Source organism: Sinocyclocheilus anshuiensis, unplaced genomic scaffold (assembly GCF_001515605.1).
Source record: "Sinocyclocheilus anshuiensis isolate Anshui unplaced genomic scaffold, SAMN03320099.WGS_v1.1 scaffold734, whole genome shotgun sequence".
Taxonomy (NCBI): Eukaryota; Metazoa; Chordata; class Actinopteri; order Cypriniformes; family Cyprinidae; genus Sinocyclocheilus; species Sinocyclocheilus anshuiensis.
In genome coordinates, this window is record NW_015544176.1 from 457840 (window position 1) to 474167 (window position 16328).

The 16328-nt window shown below is 38.3% G+C and overlaps 1 protein-coding gene across 3 annotated transcripts in view; it reads right to left on the bottom strand.

Moving 5' to 3' along the window:
• Window positions 1-16328, bottom strand: part of LOC107696217 (zinc finger protein 704-like) — a 72006-nt gene that overhangs the window by 7372 nt on the left and 48306 nt on the right. For all 3 annotated transcript variants that reach the window (XM_016496472.1, XM_016496471.1, XM_016496470.1), the window contains exons 3-6: window positions 12498-12601; window positions 11096-11337; window positions 5725-5825; window positions 2043-2301 (exon numbers count right to left, since the gene is read on the bottom strand). In XM_016496472.1, the coding sequence (XP_016351958.1) occupies window positions 2043-2301; window positions 5725-5825; window positions 11096-11337; window positions 12498-12601 (706 nt within the window). The remainder of the gene's footprint in view (window positions 1-2042; window positions 2302-5724; window positions 5826-11095; window positions 11338-12497; window positions 12602-16328) is intronic.

Below are 16328 nucleotides of genomic sequence, written 5' to 3' on the forward strand. Positions count from 1 at the left end.
GCAAATGGCTGCAATATAACAAAGAGTGAAAAATTGAAGGGGGTCTGAATACTTTCCGTACCCACTGTATATTTATATGTTATTAAATTCATATAATAATTGATTGGTAACAATTGTTTCAATTAATGTAATAGGCTAATTGATACTTTTGACTCATACCATTCCTTAAAAATGGTTTAAAGGCCAAAATGTGTACTGAAAACTTTTTTCTTGTGTGAAAACCTGTAACTGAACTGTATATATGGTAGGGCTGGGTAAAAAATATTGATATCTCGATTTTAATCGATTCTCATTTTAACGGAACGAATTTGATTCTTAAATCCCAAGAATCGATTATTCTAGCCTGTTTTCAGTTAATGGACGGAACATTGAAGGGCACTTCCCATCCAATATATCGCAATAAGCATAGTGCTTTGGTACTTTTAATATGAAACAAAGTCTCAGATTTCAAATTCTGTCCATTGTATTGCAGTATTCAAACAATAAATGCCGTTTTGGCGCTGTTTAATGTGGAGTGACAGATCGCTGTAGCGCCTCAGTTCAACAGAGACGCGGCTAATCATCTCCAGCTAATCAACTAATCATCTCCTCCACATTAATACCAGTTTCAGCACAAAATAAACATGACTACACATCCGAAGGTAAGTTAAAATAAAGGGTGCAACTTTACAATCCGTATCCTGTCTCATGTAATCACTCAATCAGTGTTTCAGCCGCGCAAAGACGTCAATATAACGTCTTGTAAACAATGTGTCATGTAACGTCACATTTACCTCAGAAAAAAAAACATATGTAGTGACCATAAACTCATTAGTAAGCTAGAAAAATAAACTGTAGAGGGGCATTTTGCTAAATATGCACCATATAACATATTCATTATATATTTTACTGTTCTTCAATGTTTAATTTATGTTTGAATAAATCCATCAAGTTTTTATGACAGCCAACATTTAAATGTTTATATTTAAAAAAAACGAACTGAAGTGGAAGTATTATTATGTAATTGTAACTTTATTATTTACAAAACTTCATTAAGTGTAATTTTAGCAGTTGTATATTAGCCTACAAATCAGTCAACTTTAACCAACTGACTCTCATGAATATTTTACAGCATTAGTTGAGAGATTTTTTTTTCCTTGAGAAAATTTGGCATGTACTGTACCTGATATTTATCCAAAATAATCGATATTGAATCGAATCGAATCAAATTGGTAATTGAATCGAATCGCAAAACTTGTGTCAAAACCCAGCCCTAATATATGGTATTACTTTTATTTGTACAGGTCTTAAAAGTCGTACACAACTGTTCAATTATTTATCAAGGATCAAGGAAAATTCATAATGTTACAAAAGATTTCTATTTCAAATAATTGCTGTTCATCAAAGAATTAAGAAAAAAATGTGTCATGGTTTCCACAGAAATTAAGCAACAACTGTTTTAAACATTAATAATAAGAAGAAATGTTTCTTGAGCAGCAAATCAGCACATTAGAATGATTTATGAAGGGTCATGCGACACTGAAGACTGGAGTAATGATGCTGAAAATTCAGTTTTGCATCACAGGAATAAATTACATTTTAAAATATATTAAAATTGAAAAAAAAAATTTTATTGGAATATTTCACAATTTGACTGTTTCTGCTGTATTTTTGATCAAATAAATGCAGCCTTGGTAAGCGTAAGACACTTATTTCAAAAACACAAAGAAATCCTACCAACCCCAAACTTTTGAATGGTAGTATATATGATCCCATTAAAAGGAACATGTGATTTCTCATAATTCTCCTCAAGTGTGACCTTTTCATGCTCTATATTGTGATCGAGGGGCATCTTTATGCACAGCTTCGCCTGTCTTCATATTGAGAGGGCTATCTGATATTAAATGTTCTGCTTGCTTCCTGTAATTGCATACAAATACTAGGTCATATCCATATTGTATTTGTCTAGTGGTTGTGTTCTGAGAGCATTAGAGTGAATCTCTCGAGTGATGTAATGTTATGTAAATGATGTGCATAGCTCATCGTGATTGGTTGGGCTGTACCTGGTAGGCGTGGTCTGTGTGCACTAGGTAGAGTGCGCTGGGAGCAGAGCGGCTAAGAGGGGTGGTGGTACTGTTCTCGCTCTTTGCTCCGTTAGTGCCATCCGGCTGTCTCTGGTCCAAACCTGGCGGGGGGGACAACACAGACGGGGACACAGGAGACAGACTGCTCAAACCGTCCGCCATCGAGTCTGTGTTCAGCTTAATCTCAGTGTAGTAGAAATCCTCCTCTCCGTCACTGCACTCTGAGTCACAGTTCCTCCTGAAAAGAGACAAACCACTGAAACATTTTAATATTGACACTGATTTGCTTTCATTTAATGTGCACCACTAACATAACTTATTTAAAGTTCTGCACTATAATAATACAGCACTATACTTTACATACTGTACAGTCATAAAGGCAAATCACAGTATTTCAACACAAAATTGAGAAAAATGACTTTAAATCAATTTTGACTGATTTCATATTGATTTTAATGATTTAAACAGCCAAACCTGTCTGTCACAGGACATATCATAGTCTGAGACTGATTTCATAACTCAATTTTGACACTACCATAGTAAAATTTTGTACAATATTATACTTCACATACCATACTAAACAACATTTATGGTGAACTTAATGGTCCTACAGTATAGCATAATATGGCATGGTATTTTATTGTGTAGTGTTGTACAGTGTAATATAGTATGTTACATTACATAGTGTAGTGGAGTATAGAATGGTAAAGTTAGTATAGTGTTGTATGGTACAGTATAATATAGTCTATAGCAGTAAAATATACAGTAAAAACAGTAATATTGTTTTCTATTTAAATATATTGTAAAATGTAACATTTCTTTGATGGCAAAGCTGAATTTTCAGCATCATTACACCAATTTTCAGTGTCACATGATCCTTCAGAAATCATTCTATGATGCTGATTTGCTGATCAAGAAACATTTATTATTATTATCAATGTTTAAAACCGCTGTTCTGTTTAAAGGGGTGGTTCATTGCGATTTCACTTTTTTAACGTTAGTTAGTGTGTAATGTTGCTGTTTGAGCATAAACAATATCTGCAAAGTTACGAAGCTGAAAGTTCAATGCAAACGGAGATATCGTCTTTTAAAATTCTGGCAGTTTAATGCCTACAAAAACGTCTGGTAGGGACTACAACAAGTTACTTCCCGGGTTCGTGACATCACAAACCCAGATAAACCCCGCCCTCAGGAAAAGGCAGCAAAGGGGGCGAGGCCATGCTGCGCTGCTTTAGAGAAGAGGAAGAGAAAACTAGAGGTGCATGTAAAAATCTATTCATATATGAATCGCGATTCTGTCTTCTAACGATTCTAAAGGATTCACAAGTTTCAAAATCAATGTTCTAAAGCAGCGGTTCTTAATACTGTTCCTCGCGTCCCCCTGCTCTGCACACGCTCTGCATCTCTCTCTCATTCTCTCATTCAGCTCAGCAATGAACGGTTACAATTATACACTTATTTTCACATAGCTATGAGAAGCGTTAAACATGGACGCACGTGCAGTTACCGTACTGTGTGATTGCACAGGTTCTGCGCGATCCTCTTCACTAATATCCTCTGTTTCTCAATCGGGCTCAAACTGATAAGCGATATTAACGACGCCGTTGTTTACAATACAACCGGAGCACATGCCGCTGAGGTGAAGGGCGGGATGTTTAGACGCGCACTAGAGGCGGTTTAGCCAGTCACAACACACTGGGCTAGCTAACCAATCAGAGCCCATTGCCTATTTCTGAGGGAGGGGCTTCATAAAAGAAGGAAAAGATCAACCCGTTTCTCAGAGAAGGGACAGAGCGGTGCGGAATAAAGGTAAATTATGTGAAAAATAATGCGTTTTTAAAAAAAACGAAGCATTAACACATTAGACTGCACCCCATAAACACAATCAAGCCTAGAAAAAAAACACTGAACCACCCCTTTAATATTTTGAAATGGTGATACATTTCTAAGTATTCTTTGATGAATAGAAAGTTCAAAAGAAGAGCATTTGTTTGAAATAGAAATCTTTTGTAACATTAAATGTCTTTACATTCACTTTTATTGAACGAAAGTATTAACTGACCTCAAACTTATTAATGACAGTGTAGTATTCTAATACAGTATAATATAGTATATATTAGTGTAGTGCAGTATAGTGTAGCAGTAGGGTATGATGAAGCATAAGGTAAGGTGTTGTACCAATACTTGATATGTTGAATGTTTCAACAGTTACATAATGCATAACTGTTTGTTTCTCATGTCCTTCTGCTGAACCATATTTCTGAAAGATGAAATCTTCTTAGAAATCCTCCAGCAGTACTGACACTTGTGCGGTTTAATTAGACTATCTCACTATAGGCTATCCAGAGTTCACTGTGATGGATGTCAGCCAAGAGATGGTGGAACACCATAAAAATGTGAATGGTTTCTGTCTGATGTGAAACATACTTTGGAAAAGTTTTTTTAGTAATAAATGTAAATCTTAAAAAAGTATTTTTTTGTAAGTACATGCTGATGTACTGGGTTTATTTTGTGGTGCAAGCAGGACTATAAAATTATCAGTGCGGATACACAAGGAAATGCACTGAACATTATAAAAATATGCCAGAATTTAACAATTTTCCCACACTTTATGGATTTAATTGTACATATATACACTACCATTCAACAGTTTGAGGTTGGTAAGATTTTTCAAATGTTTCTGGAAAAAGTCTCTTATGCTCACCTAGGCTGCATTTATTTGATCAAAAATGCAGAAAAAGCACTAATATTGTGAAATATTATTACAATTTAAAATACATTAACTCTTTTCTATTATAATACATTTTAAAATGCAATTTATTCCTGTGATGCAAATCCGAATTTTCAGCATCATTGCTACAGTCTTCAGTGTCACATAATCCTTGTGCTGCTTCATATTTTTGTGGAAACCACAGTACTTTTTTTTTTCAGAATTCTTTGATGAATAGAAAAGCATTTATTTAATATAATAAACCTTTTTTTTGTTAATTATTAATGTCTCTGATACTTTTGATCAATGTAATGCGTCTTTGCTGAAAAAAATAATACTAGGGAGCCCTAGTGTCTGGGCAGTTGTGGCCTAATGGTTAGAGAGTCGGACTTGTAAACCGAGGGTTGCGGGTTCGAGTCTCAGGTCCAGCAGAGATTGTAGGTGGGAGGAGGGAATAACCAGCACTCTCTCCACCTTCAATACCACGACTGAGGTGAGACCCTTGAGCAAGGCACCGAACCCCCAACTGCTCCCTGTCAGGAATTGTCGGTGGGGGAGTGAATAACCAGCGCTCTCTTCCACCCTCAATACCATGACTGAGTTGAGACCCTTGAGCAAGGCACCGAAACCCCAACTGCTCCCTGGGCGCTGCAACAATATGGCTGCCCACTGCTCCGGGTGTGTGTTCACTGTATTTGTGCACTTCGATGGGTTAAATGCAGAGCACAAATTCCACACGTCACTTCACTTTCACTAATGCACAAGGCAAATAAGGCACAATCTATAATAAGCCTAACTGACATAAAAAGGAGGCGTATTTGTACTGAAAATAATGACTTTGACTTTATTTAAATATGGCGCAGTGCATTAGATTACATTAATGCCTGGTTAAAATGTATTGTGGGTAGTTAGTGAATAACATATTTCTTAATGATACCACAGGTGCCTTACCCCAGATGGACGGTGCGAATGTGCCTCTGGATCCCGGCGGCTGTGCTCAAGACCTTCCCACAGTTCTTCCACAGACACTTGAACATCACTTTCATGGAGTTCTGTCAGGGACACAGGTGCACAATGAGTACACTAATCCACATCAATCGGCCGACCTCTTGTACCCAGCATTCAGACGCTCACAAAGGACTAACATGGGGGGATGCAAGGGGTGCGAGCGGAGCCCAGAGCCTCAGCAGGACACCCAACTTTAGACGTCTCTCTTGCTTTATTCTGAGGCTGGTAATTGGTCAGCATTGAGAATGACACTATAGCACAGTCTTTCAAAGCTCATGTCATCTTTTACACAATGTGTCTGCACTAATTACACAATTGTTATTTGAAAGCTGCAGCTCCCGTGTCAAAACTGCACTCGGGTTGAAAGCACAAGTGAGCATAAGTGAAGATGAAAGTCTTAATACTTCGATCTCTCAACATATGCTATTATGCCAGTGGCATGCGGTAGTTTGGTTTCCATTGTCATGAAGCTAATTTAATTTTTACTAGATAGCCATTGTGTTGGTCTGGCAAACAAAGCAGCTCCTTCCCGCTTAATCCGTTCGTCATGTCCCTGGATGACAACAGCACCGCAATTCCCAGTGCTATAAACCAGCTACTAAATAATAACACAGTTCAAACTGGCTGGTGTCCTCATGTTGAAGTCAACTCTCTAGAAGGCAGCTGAAGGTCAAAGCAGAAAGCTTTTCTTTTAGGAATGGCACTTTAGAAGACGCTGCCAGGAAAGACACTGAGATATGACTGATTGATGGGTTGGGATGCTGCTAATGATTCCACAGCAATTCCTAGAAATTATTCTAAAAGGAATGACACTTATTTATCAAGAGCGTTATTAATTAGATACATTTGTAAAAATAATGTACCATGGTAGTGCCCTAGTATTATCTGAAATGCAGTACCTTGGAGTGTTGTGTAAATGCCATAGTAAATAAATGATTGAGTAACATAAAAGAACCATGGTAATACCATGTTTTATAGACATAATATTCACTGAAATATCACCACCTATCAGCACACAAAAAGTACCATGGTACTAACATGGTACTACTTAATATTTACCATGGTAGTACCATGATTTTCTTGGAAGAACTCTGGAGTATCATCTAAACACCATGAAGTACACACTAAAACAAATCATGAAGAGTACAATTATATTTCCATCACTGTACCATACTACGGTCAAAGTAATTTTTGTACAGGATGCAAGTACTATGGTACATGAATATGGTAAATAGTCAGTATACAATGAACTATCAGAGTTTTTAATGGTAATACCATGGCTTTGTAGTTAATATCACAGAAGCATCAGGGTATTTCTGTGTGAATATCATACTACCAAAGTACCATTTCACCATCTAATAATATGATAATCATGATTACACCATGGTACTGTCACAACATGTTTTGTAAGGGCTGTAAATTTGATTACATATTCATATTTTCAGAAGAAAAACTCAGATATGCAACTAAAATATTGGTAATAATATGCTGACAAGTTGCTTAATTATTTCTGTATAATATGTCCATGAAATGCATACTGTACATAATAGTAGTGATAATGAAAACAGGGCACTGACAAACACTGGCACTGCTGTTGTCCTGGAATCCTAAGCTGGAGAGACAATAACAGAGATAAAGGAGGTCTATTCATTCCCACAAATGAGGGAAGACTGACAGAATCTGGGATGCACCTGACATGAGCCTGACGAACTGGAAGATAAAGTAGATTGGTGCCTGTGAGCAGCCTAGTGCATTGGTAACTTATCTTCGTAAAGACAAGTAAATTGCCTCTCTACACAGCATCATCATGTCTGGTAACGGCACCTCCAAATGAGCCTCATCCTAGAGAGGACAGTATGTTATTAAAAGTGAAGAAATATGTGCCCACAACTTCTCAAATAATTAATATAAGAGGCTAATAATAATACCACATATAAATAACTTTTGCACATCTTCCTCTAAATTCAGAAAATAGTCATGTCACATTCAGGAGTAAAATACAAATTACTAGGGCTGCCAATCAATTAAAATAATCTAATCATGTTTCAGCTCTCAAACTGCATATTTCTTCTACTGCATTGAAATACACAGATAAAATGCACTAAAAAAAAAGTTGTTTTTGCAGTGGTTTGCGGGTGCAGTTCTTCGATTAGGGTTGGAAGGTTGCTGTCAGAGGTGTAGCAATGGGGCAGGCAAGGCGGACATATGCCTGGGGCCCCGCATTTTAAGGGAGCCCCCGATGGCCGACCATTTAAACCAACAGGAATGTTAATATTAATAGCTATAACACGCAGTCGACATCTCTCCATCCTAGAGCCCTGCACGGGCCTCAAATTTAGGCCCTAGCCCTGCCCTGGCCCGAGATGCTCAGATCCTAGCCCGGCCCTTGTCCGACAGCTTATCAGAATTACCAGCCCGAGTCCGACCCGAGCCCATCTTTTTTTCCCCCTTCTCCCAAAAGAAGCTTATAGGCTACTACTGTTTCAGCTATTAAAATAGTTCAGTTTTGTATGTAATGGCAAAGTGATTAAATTTCGTTTCGTTTTTTTATTAAGTTCATTTAGAAAAACGTTTGGAACATTTTTTGTTTGTTAAATATAAGTTTTTGTTTTTTAAAGTAACGACCAAGCGGCCAGCGGCAGACCGTGAGCCTGTGTTTGATCAATTTAGCCTTCTCAAATCATCACAACTTGCCTAAAATAAAATCTATAGATATAAAACAGTTCAAGCATATAACAATGTTTAAACATTAAACTAGATAAATGTGCGCTATATCCAATAGTTTGTGCGGAGAGTGGAAGCTGAAGCGCGCTTTGCAGGATATGGAGGTGCCAGCGCGATCACTTGCATTTTTTTCAGTGCACGCCGTCATTTTTGCTCATAAAGGTAAGAGTAATACATTATTCGTAACTGTAAAGGGTCTAGCCTAAGTATACTTTTATTTGTGTGCACTCACAATATCAACAAATCGTTGTGCTTTTATAAAATAAAGAATGATGCGCTTTCTGCCGTCTCGTCTTGAACAGGCACACTTCACAAAAATGAACCGAAACTCAGCGAATACATGCCTCACAGACATGATAAATATATCTATAGAAAGCTTTAAATTACTACTTAACGAAATAAAACAAATCAAAAACAAAAACTCTTTCATTATAATCATAATCCGTAAAGATGCACTTCTCTCTAAAGGCTCGTATAATGAAGAGGTGGTGAGTCAGGATCGGCAACTTCATCCTTGCGACACAGACACAGAAAACACTATTTATTAGTAAATAATTCAAATATCTCCTTCATCTTTCCCCCTGACACATTCATGGTAATTACTTTTGCTGGGGCTTTGCGGCAAGCTTAAGCCTATTGCGTGCATTTGAACGCAGAACTCTTCAGCTGCGCTGACGGCACACATGCTGCTGCTGCTGCTGGACACTAACCCTCTCTCGATACACTGGTTATGCTTTTGCCTCCTCAGCCGCCTTTTTCAAACAGGTGCAGCACGTCCTCGATTAGAAAATGCATGATCTGGAGTGGAGCAGAACGCGGGACCCGAGCATTTTTAATCCATTCCTATGGAAGTTGAGCTTGCGCGACTTAGGAATGAACTGAAAAAAGTTTGTGCACACACACATAAACACGCACGTTAAACATAAAGAAAAGGACAAATCTATCAGGCAGCCTGAAGCGAAAAAAAAAGAGGAGGAAAAGAGGAAACAGGACAACGTTAAGCATAGGCACCAATTTATGTTTCTGCCCACACTCTATTCCACTCCAAACCAAATATAAAACATTTTATTCATCATTGTTTCCATGAGCAAATGATAACAGGCTAGGTTGTCATGCAACAACTGTGCCTTAAATATTTTAACATTCCCATTTTTTACAGCCTAATTAATTAAAAATTATAAATATTTTTTTCTCCATTCGATATTGTGCTTGAATTCATTAGGCTACACAAAATATATTCGTGTCTTGCGAAGAGAAACACACAGACTGCAAATACACTACTAAACAAAAAATTATTTTCATGAGCTTCGCCGCTACTCGTTCACTTGCTGATATACATAAAATAATTAAATAAATACCTATTCAGAATAGGCACTTAATTCAAATAGCTATTAGGCTAAGTAATAAAATAAATAACGAGAATTCACTGACCAAAATCAGCCTGGAAATGCTAACAAAGATAGATCCGTAATTTGTTTACAATTGAAAGGTACTCTGTTATTTCATCAGTCAGTCATGGAATTCTGGTGGTTGATGGGCTTCTGGCAACATTAATTCCAGGAGAGAAGGCAATTCTATAGATATGAGTGCACAGGTTTGAGCGTGCACATCCGAGTAAGAGAGAGCGCGCGTTCTGTTTTGTGCATTATATACTGTTAGAAGTGTTTTGTCCACATTTCATATGTTGTATAATTATATCACTAGGTAAGATACATTAAAAAAATAAATAAAAATAATAAATAATAATTTAGAAGGGCCTCACTGATTAATTTTGCCTGGGGCCCCCACTTCATGTACAGTCCTGATACCGGCTCGCAGTTAATCGTTACATCCCTAGCCCCCACATATCTACCTCACTATGTGGAAATATTTGCATAATGCCGCCCAAATGTGCACGCAAAGAAAGAAGGCGTGGTTTCAGTAACCGCAGTTAGTGTTGAAGCAGCCATGTCAGGGAGACGCTGTGTGTTTCTAGGCGAAAGCAAAAGCACTTTATTTGGCCTTCCGGAAGTAGATGCATTTAGGAATCTTTAAGATTACTTACAACAGAACAGCAATGCATTTTATGGACGACTGTTTCGTGAACCTAGGAGAGGAGGTAATTCTGACTTTGCTATGACAATCTGGCGCTTCTGAATCAGCTACTGTTTTGTTATTAGTTTAAGTATTTGCTATTGACTGTTCAAATGCGAGTTTTGTGCATCGTGTGTGTGTGCGCGAGAGAGAGAGAGAGAGAAAGAGAGAGAGAGAGAGAGCCATAAATTTCATAACCCGAGTTTAAAAACCCAATTTCTGATTGGTCTGATTTGAATCAGCCAATAATTTTAAAATGAATATACTGAATATATCGAAAAATGTCCTTATTCTAAAGGAGTACAAAATTACAATTTGTCTCAAAAAAATTGCATTTAAATTTCACTTCAAGGATCCCAAACCCTGCCAGGAACATGGGCGGCAAAGTGGCTGTGGATTTTTGTGCCGCTTGTTGTAAATCTATTATCCTCCTTTATCCATTATTCTTATAGTAACGATTAACTAAGTTACGCCTGATCAAATCTCCATAAGTGAAGGTGAGATGACAGCAGCTCACCTTGCGTTTGCGGGGGATGGGTTCGTCGAACAGCAAGCTGTTCCCATCATGCTCATCGATGTTGTCGTCTGGTGGGCCGCTGAGGCTGGGCATCCGAAAGGGTTTGAAGCTGTCAGCAGACAGGGGTGGGGACGGCGTGGACGGGTTGGACTGGTCACTGGGTGCACTCCAACTCCAATATCCACTGCTGCTGTAGCTGGATGGAGTAAAGCCTCCGTCCTTCCAAGAGCCGTTTAGACCCTCTGTATGGAGAGAATGGGACACGGTGAAAGCATAAAGACACATTAAGTGCAGTAATTACCATCATCCCGACATATATACTTCTTTATAGTACACTAAACTTTCAATTAAGTGTAATGGGGAGTAAAAAGACATAAACGTTATGTTAGTTTATGAAACTCTCAGTGTGCAGCGGTGCTGTAACACACTGTAATAACAGAAAGTTAAAGTCCTAATCATATTACATAAAAGCCACAATTATAGTACTCCATTAAAGCCCTTCAAAAGTTAGAACACATCCTCATCAAGGTCTTAAAGGGGCCGCATGATGTGAAACATGATTGTCATCACAGAATTGAGCACGTTGGCAAATGACCAGCCATGTTTTTATATCAACACCTATTTATTAACTTGGAGGGGATGTTCTTACTCAAATCATTCAGATCAGTATTGTTATTGTCAACTAAAACAAACTATTAAATAAAAATTTGATAGAAAGCTGAAGTAAAATATAAATATTAGATACATTTAAACTTAGAAAACTTAAACAAAAATTAAGAAATTATGCCTTTGCAACTAACAGAAAAAAAACAAGTTTAAGTACTAAAATTACTAAAACGAATATGGAAATAACAGTATTGTAAGGTAAAATAACAATACTTTTGCACCCATCCTTACATATCATATGCAAAGTGGTTAGCCAATCATAACAGAGGTCATTTACACATAAAGGCTTTAATTTTGTATGGCATGTCAGCACACGGCAAGAACAAAATAGTACAATCAATGGCAAACAAAGTCATAAATATAGAAGTCTTAAAGGTACAGAATTAAAAACAGTGTGGGAGGTCAGAGAGAAGGTATAAATGGCTGATTAAACTAAAATATGACCAAACATTAAAAAGTACTTCAGGGAATAAAATGCTACAGAAGTATAGAATATGGCCCCTTTAAGTTATTAGTAGAAGACAGCTTTAAGAGAAGAAGACAGCAAAAACCAGTCTCATGACAGCTGAACTAGTGCACGGCTGTCTCATGTGACAGTTTTTCATGCACATGTGACAGTGAAAACAGGAAATAGCTGAGTGAAGAGCAAGCCGTTTCTGCAGCTCAAAGCAAACACTGTGAAAAAGACTTCATGAAGGCTGAGATCACGGTGTGGTTGTGATCTAAAGTTACTTACCACTAACTTTTACAGGAGGACTCCGCACCAGAGGACTAGTGGACAGGCTGGTCAACACCATGGCAGCTGTCACTTTGTCCATGTCCACCTCCTCCTCTGATTTCCTGTAAGAGCAAGAAACGTTACTTAAAGTCACCATGAAATCAAAAAACAACAATATTTATTCCTATAATACGTCCCATCCAACACCTGATGATCACATAAGACCACAACAATTAGTAAACGTCAATGATCCCAAAAATTCCTGACAGACAAAATTAAATTCAGCTCTACATTTTTTTCTCATTCGAGATGCCGTTTCACTCATATATACAAGTCACAATAGGGAGAGACTACATTTTTGCAATTCAAACATCTGACTACTTTGCAATGGATTATTAATCACACGACATTTACAGGTCAGGTGATTGTTTTAAAACAACATGGCTGCACATACAAAAATGTTTATTTGAATATTTGGGTAAGATATTGGCTAAGCTAACAAGCTAATCAGCTATCTGTGTGCAAAGTTACTGTTAAGAAAACTTTCACAATTTGTAGATTTGCTTATATACTATTATACATAATTAAAAAGACACTCACTAAACAGAGTATCCATTAAAAGTTCTTTCTGCCAATGAAATCCAATGGCCAATGATGATCATTCATGCCACCAAGGCTCCTGAGATGAATGTGAATGCTTATGCTAGCTCTCTCCAATTATTACAGACTTCCTTGATTCAGGCCACAAAAATGCTTTTACAAAAGTTGCTCTGAGCTTCCATGGCAGCTGCTGCATTCATTGTTGTGGGATCGCCAAAGCTGCACGGCACAGTGTTCCTATGATGGACAGAACAGGAACATCTGTCCTGACAGATGACTCTCATCACTCACGGATGAAGTGTACACGTCTCTTTACGATAGCATGATGGCATATGATGATATCTCAACACAACCCGCTTCCGCAATGGGAACAGACCAGCTGATCTTGCGGCAGGTTTGTAAACAACAAAAGAAGGCTGTGTTGTTATATAGCAAAGGACATCTGTAAGATCTCAAATGGGTATTTTGTGCCTGTGATTGAAGGATGGGCGATGAATGCGTTGACGTGTGGAAGAAGTAATAAATCATCTCACCTGTCAGCTCATTCTCTCCTGGGAAAACCTGAGCCGCCCTGCCAAAGGCGCAGCATGAAATCTCATAAGCGAGAGAGACAGAGAAAGCGAGAGACCTCTGGCTGACAGAGAAGCCCGGGACCTCCATTAGAGATGGGCCAAATTTATGTTTCTCATGCAGTGAGAATGATGTCATTATGGCTTTCGGATAAATCACGGTAGGCTGCCATCCTCTTCCGATGCCACTTTTCCCAAGACCCTACTATTATAGGTACTTCCTGGTCACCTTGGGAGAGCACGTTGGGCTTGATGGAGCTTTCCAGATAATGCCATACAGGTGCTTCTGGACGGCAGCTAATTAAGAGCTTTAATATCTCTCATCCAGTGGAATATTGTACATTTCATGAAACGCATTAGATCCTGTGTAATTAACATGTGATATATTGCCACTCTTGAACAAAAAAGGATCTGTGAAGTCCCAAATCACATGAGTCATTAGTGTCCTTATCAAGCCACAGGAGTGAAGCTGGGTGCACTTTATGAATGGTAATTAAACGAGAACGTGAGTGATAAGTACACCTGCAAAACTCAAATTTGACAGAAGACAAAGTGGCGCATTTAGTTGTGCATCCACAGTGTTTACATCATTTGCCCACTATGACCCCATTCTACATAAACTCTACATAAGGGTTGCTTCATATAGCATAGCGATTTCAAAAATAACATTTGCAAATGCATTGTGGCTTTGGACGGGACAGGATGATCAACTGGTCATCCATCACCAATTAGTAGATTAAAGAGATCACAAAGGGGTGCTTGAGGGTCGGCCGAAAATACATCTTTTGGTTTAAAAAAAAAAAGTCAAAATACTACCATAAAGTGTTAAATGTGTTTAATTATTTATTTTTATGTTATTACTGTTAATCTTGCTTTCTAAAGACCATAAGATTTGACAGACAATGACAGAGCAGGAATAAAAAAATAAAAAAACGAACGCGGAAGCGCAGGAGAAAGATCAAAACAACCAATGGTCACGAATTAGAAGTACAAAACGAGGATTTGTAAAGAAGAATGTCGGAGGATTTCGATATAAGCCAAGAGGAGACTTGTTTTCCTTTGCTTTCTTTGCTCCTGTAAACAAACGTTGGTTTTAAACAAGACTCACCGGCGCATGCACAACTCTTACGTCATCCTCCCGGAGCTGCTTCCATGTACAACTGTGAGGTCAAGCTAGATTAAAGTGATTATTACGTTTTGAATATGGATATTTTTCTTACAAAAACGCATCGATTCCCTACAGGAGGGCTTTGTTCACCCCCCGGAGCAGTGTGAGGCACTTTTTATTATGGATGGATGGCGCTTTATTTAATTTATTTTGGACTGATGAACTGCAACACCCGCTGACTGCCATTAAACAGCTTGGAAGATCAAAGACGATTTTAAAAATAACTCTGATTGGATTCATCTGAAAGAAGGAAGTCATATACGCCTAGGATAGCTTGAGGGTGAGTAAATAATGGGCTAATTTTCATTTTTGGGTGAACTATCCCTTTAAGAAACATGTCTGATAAGTCTGTGGTGGTCATGACCATAAACCAGCCTAATTACACAGGGCTTCTGACTAGTCGATTATGAAAAGATGTAATTTTGCACATCTCTAATCATGGTCTCATCCCATCATCACTGGAATACCTCCAACTATGAACCTGGAAAAACACATTATGGGAGTTACTGTTCTCAAATAGAGAAGAACAGACAAACAGATGCTCTGCTGTGGACTAAAGGCTGATTTATACTTCTGCGTCGGACCTACGCCGTAGCTTACGCATAGACGCACACCCATACGCCGTAGCCTGACGCGCACCTCTCCAAAAATCTAACAGCGCGTCAATTCTACGCAGACCGCAAGCGCTGTGATTGGTCTGCAAGAACCCCTCCTTCCATATGTACTTGAGTTTTGTGTGTTTATGTGCAATTTAATATATTTTAATGTTACACCTTCTTATATAAAATAAAACAAAGCAAAGAACAAGTGTCTTATCATTTATTATACTACATAGCATTATACATCAGTAGTTGTTTGCAACAAACAATGTTGATCTGCCGTGGTACAAGTCCTTGTGCCGACTGAAAGAATGCCATCATCTCCTGTTCCGTTGTTGTCTCCTTTTTGTAGTTTTAAATAATGATTTAATGATTTGATATTTATTTCCCCCCCGTCACGGCTATAATGCTTCTCCGACGAGCCGCTTCTTCTTCGGCTTTTGCCGAGGTACTGCGGGTTACACCAGCAACATGCCCGTGGACACTGCTGACTAGCGGTTTGCATGTGTACTGCACGTTGACGCGGACAACGACGCAGAAGTATAAATGAAAACTGACGCATAGCCTACGGCGTAGGTCCGATGCAGAAGTATAAATCAGCCTTAAACCAGTGCTGCATCTCATTTGCTGCTGGCTCACTCTCATCTCCCATCTTAGTTGACGTCTTTGGTTTTCTCAGTGGGAGTGGGACAATATATTCATGCTCTTTCTGCTCATTTCCAATCAGGCAGGTATAAATTAATGACCATGTTACAGAAATTACTTTAGTGTGAATTATCCAGATCTAAGAGTCATTAATGCACAGTAATTCTTCCCATAACCACCCTCATTTGCAGGAAGCCAAACATCAATGGGGTTTTTTTTGGTCATGGGGGTAAATGGGTGAGATGACCGCCAGCCAGAAGGGGGAAGC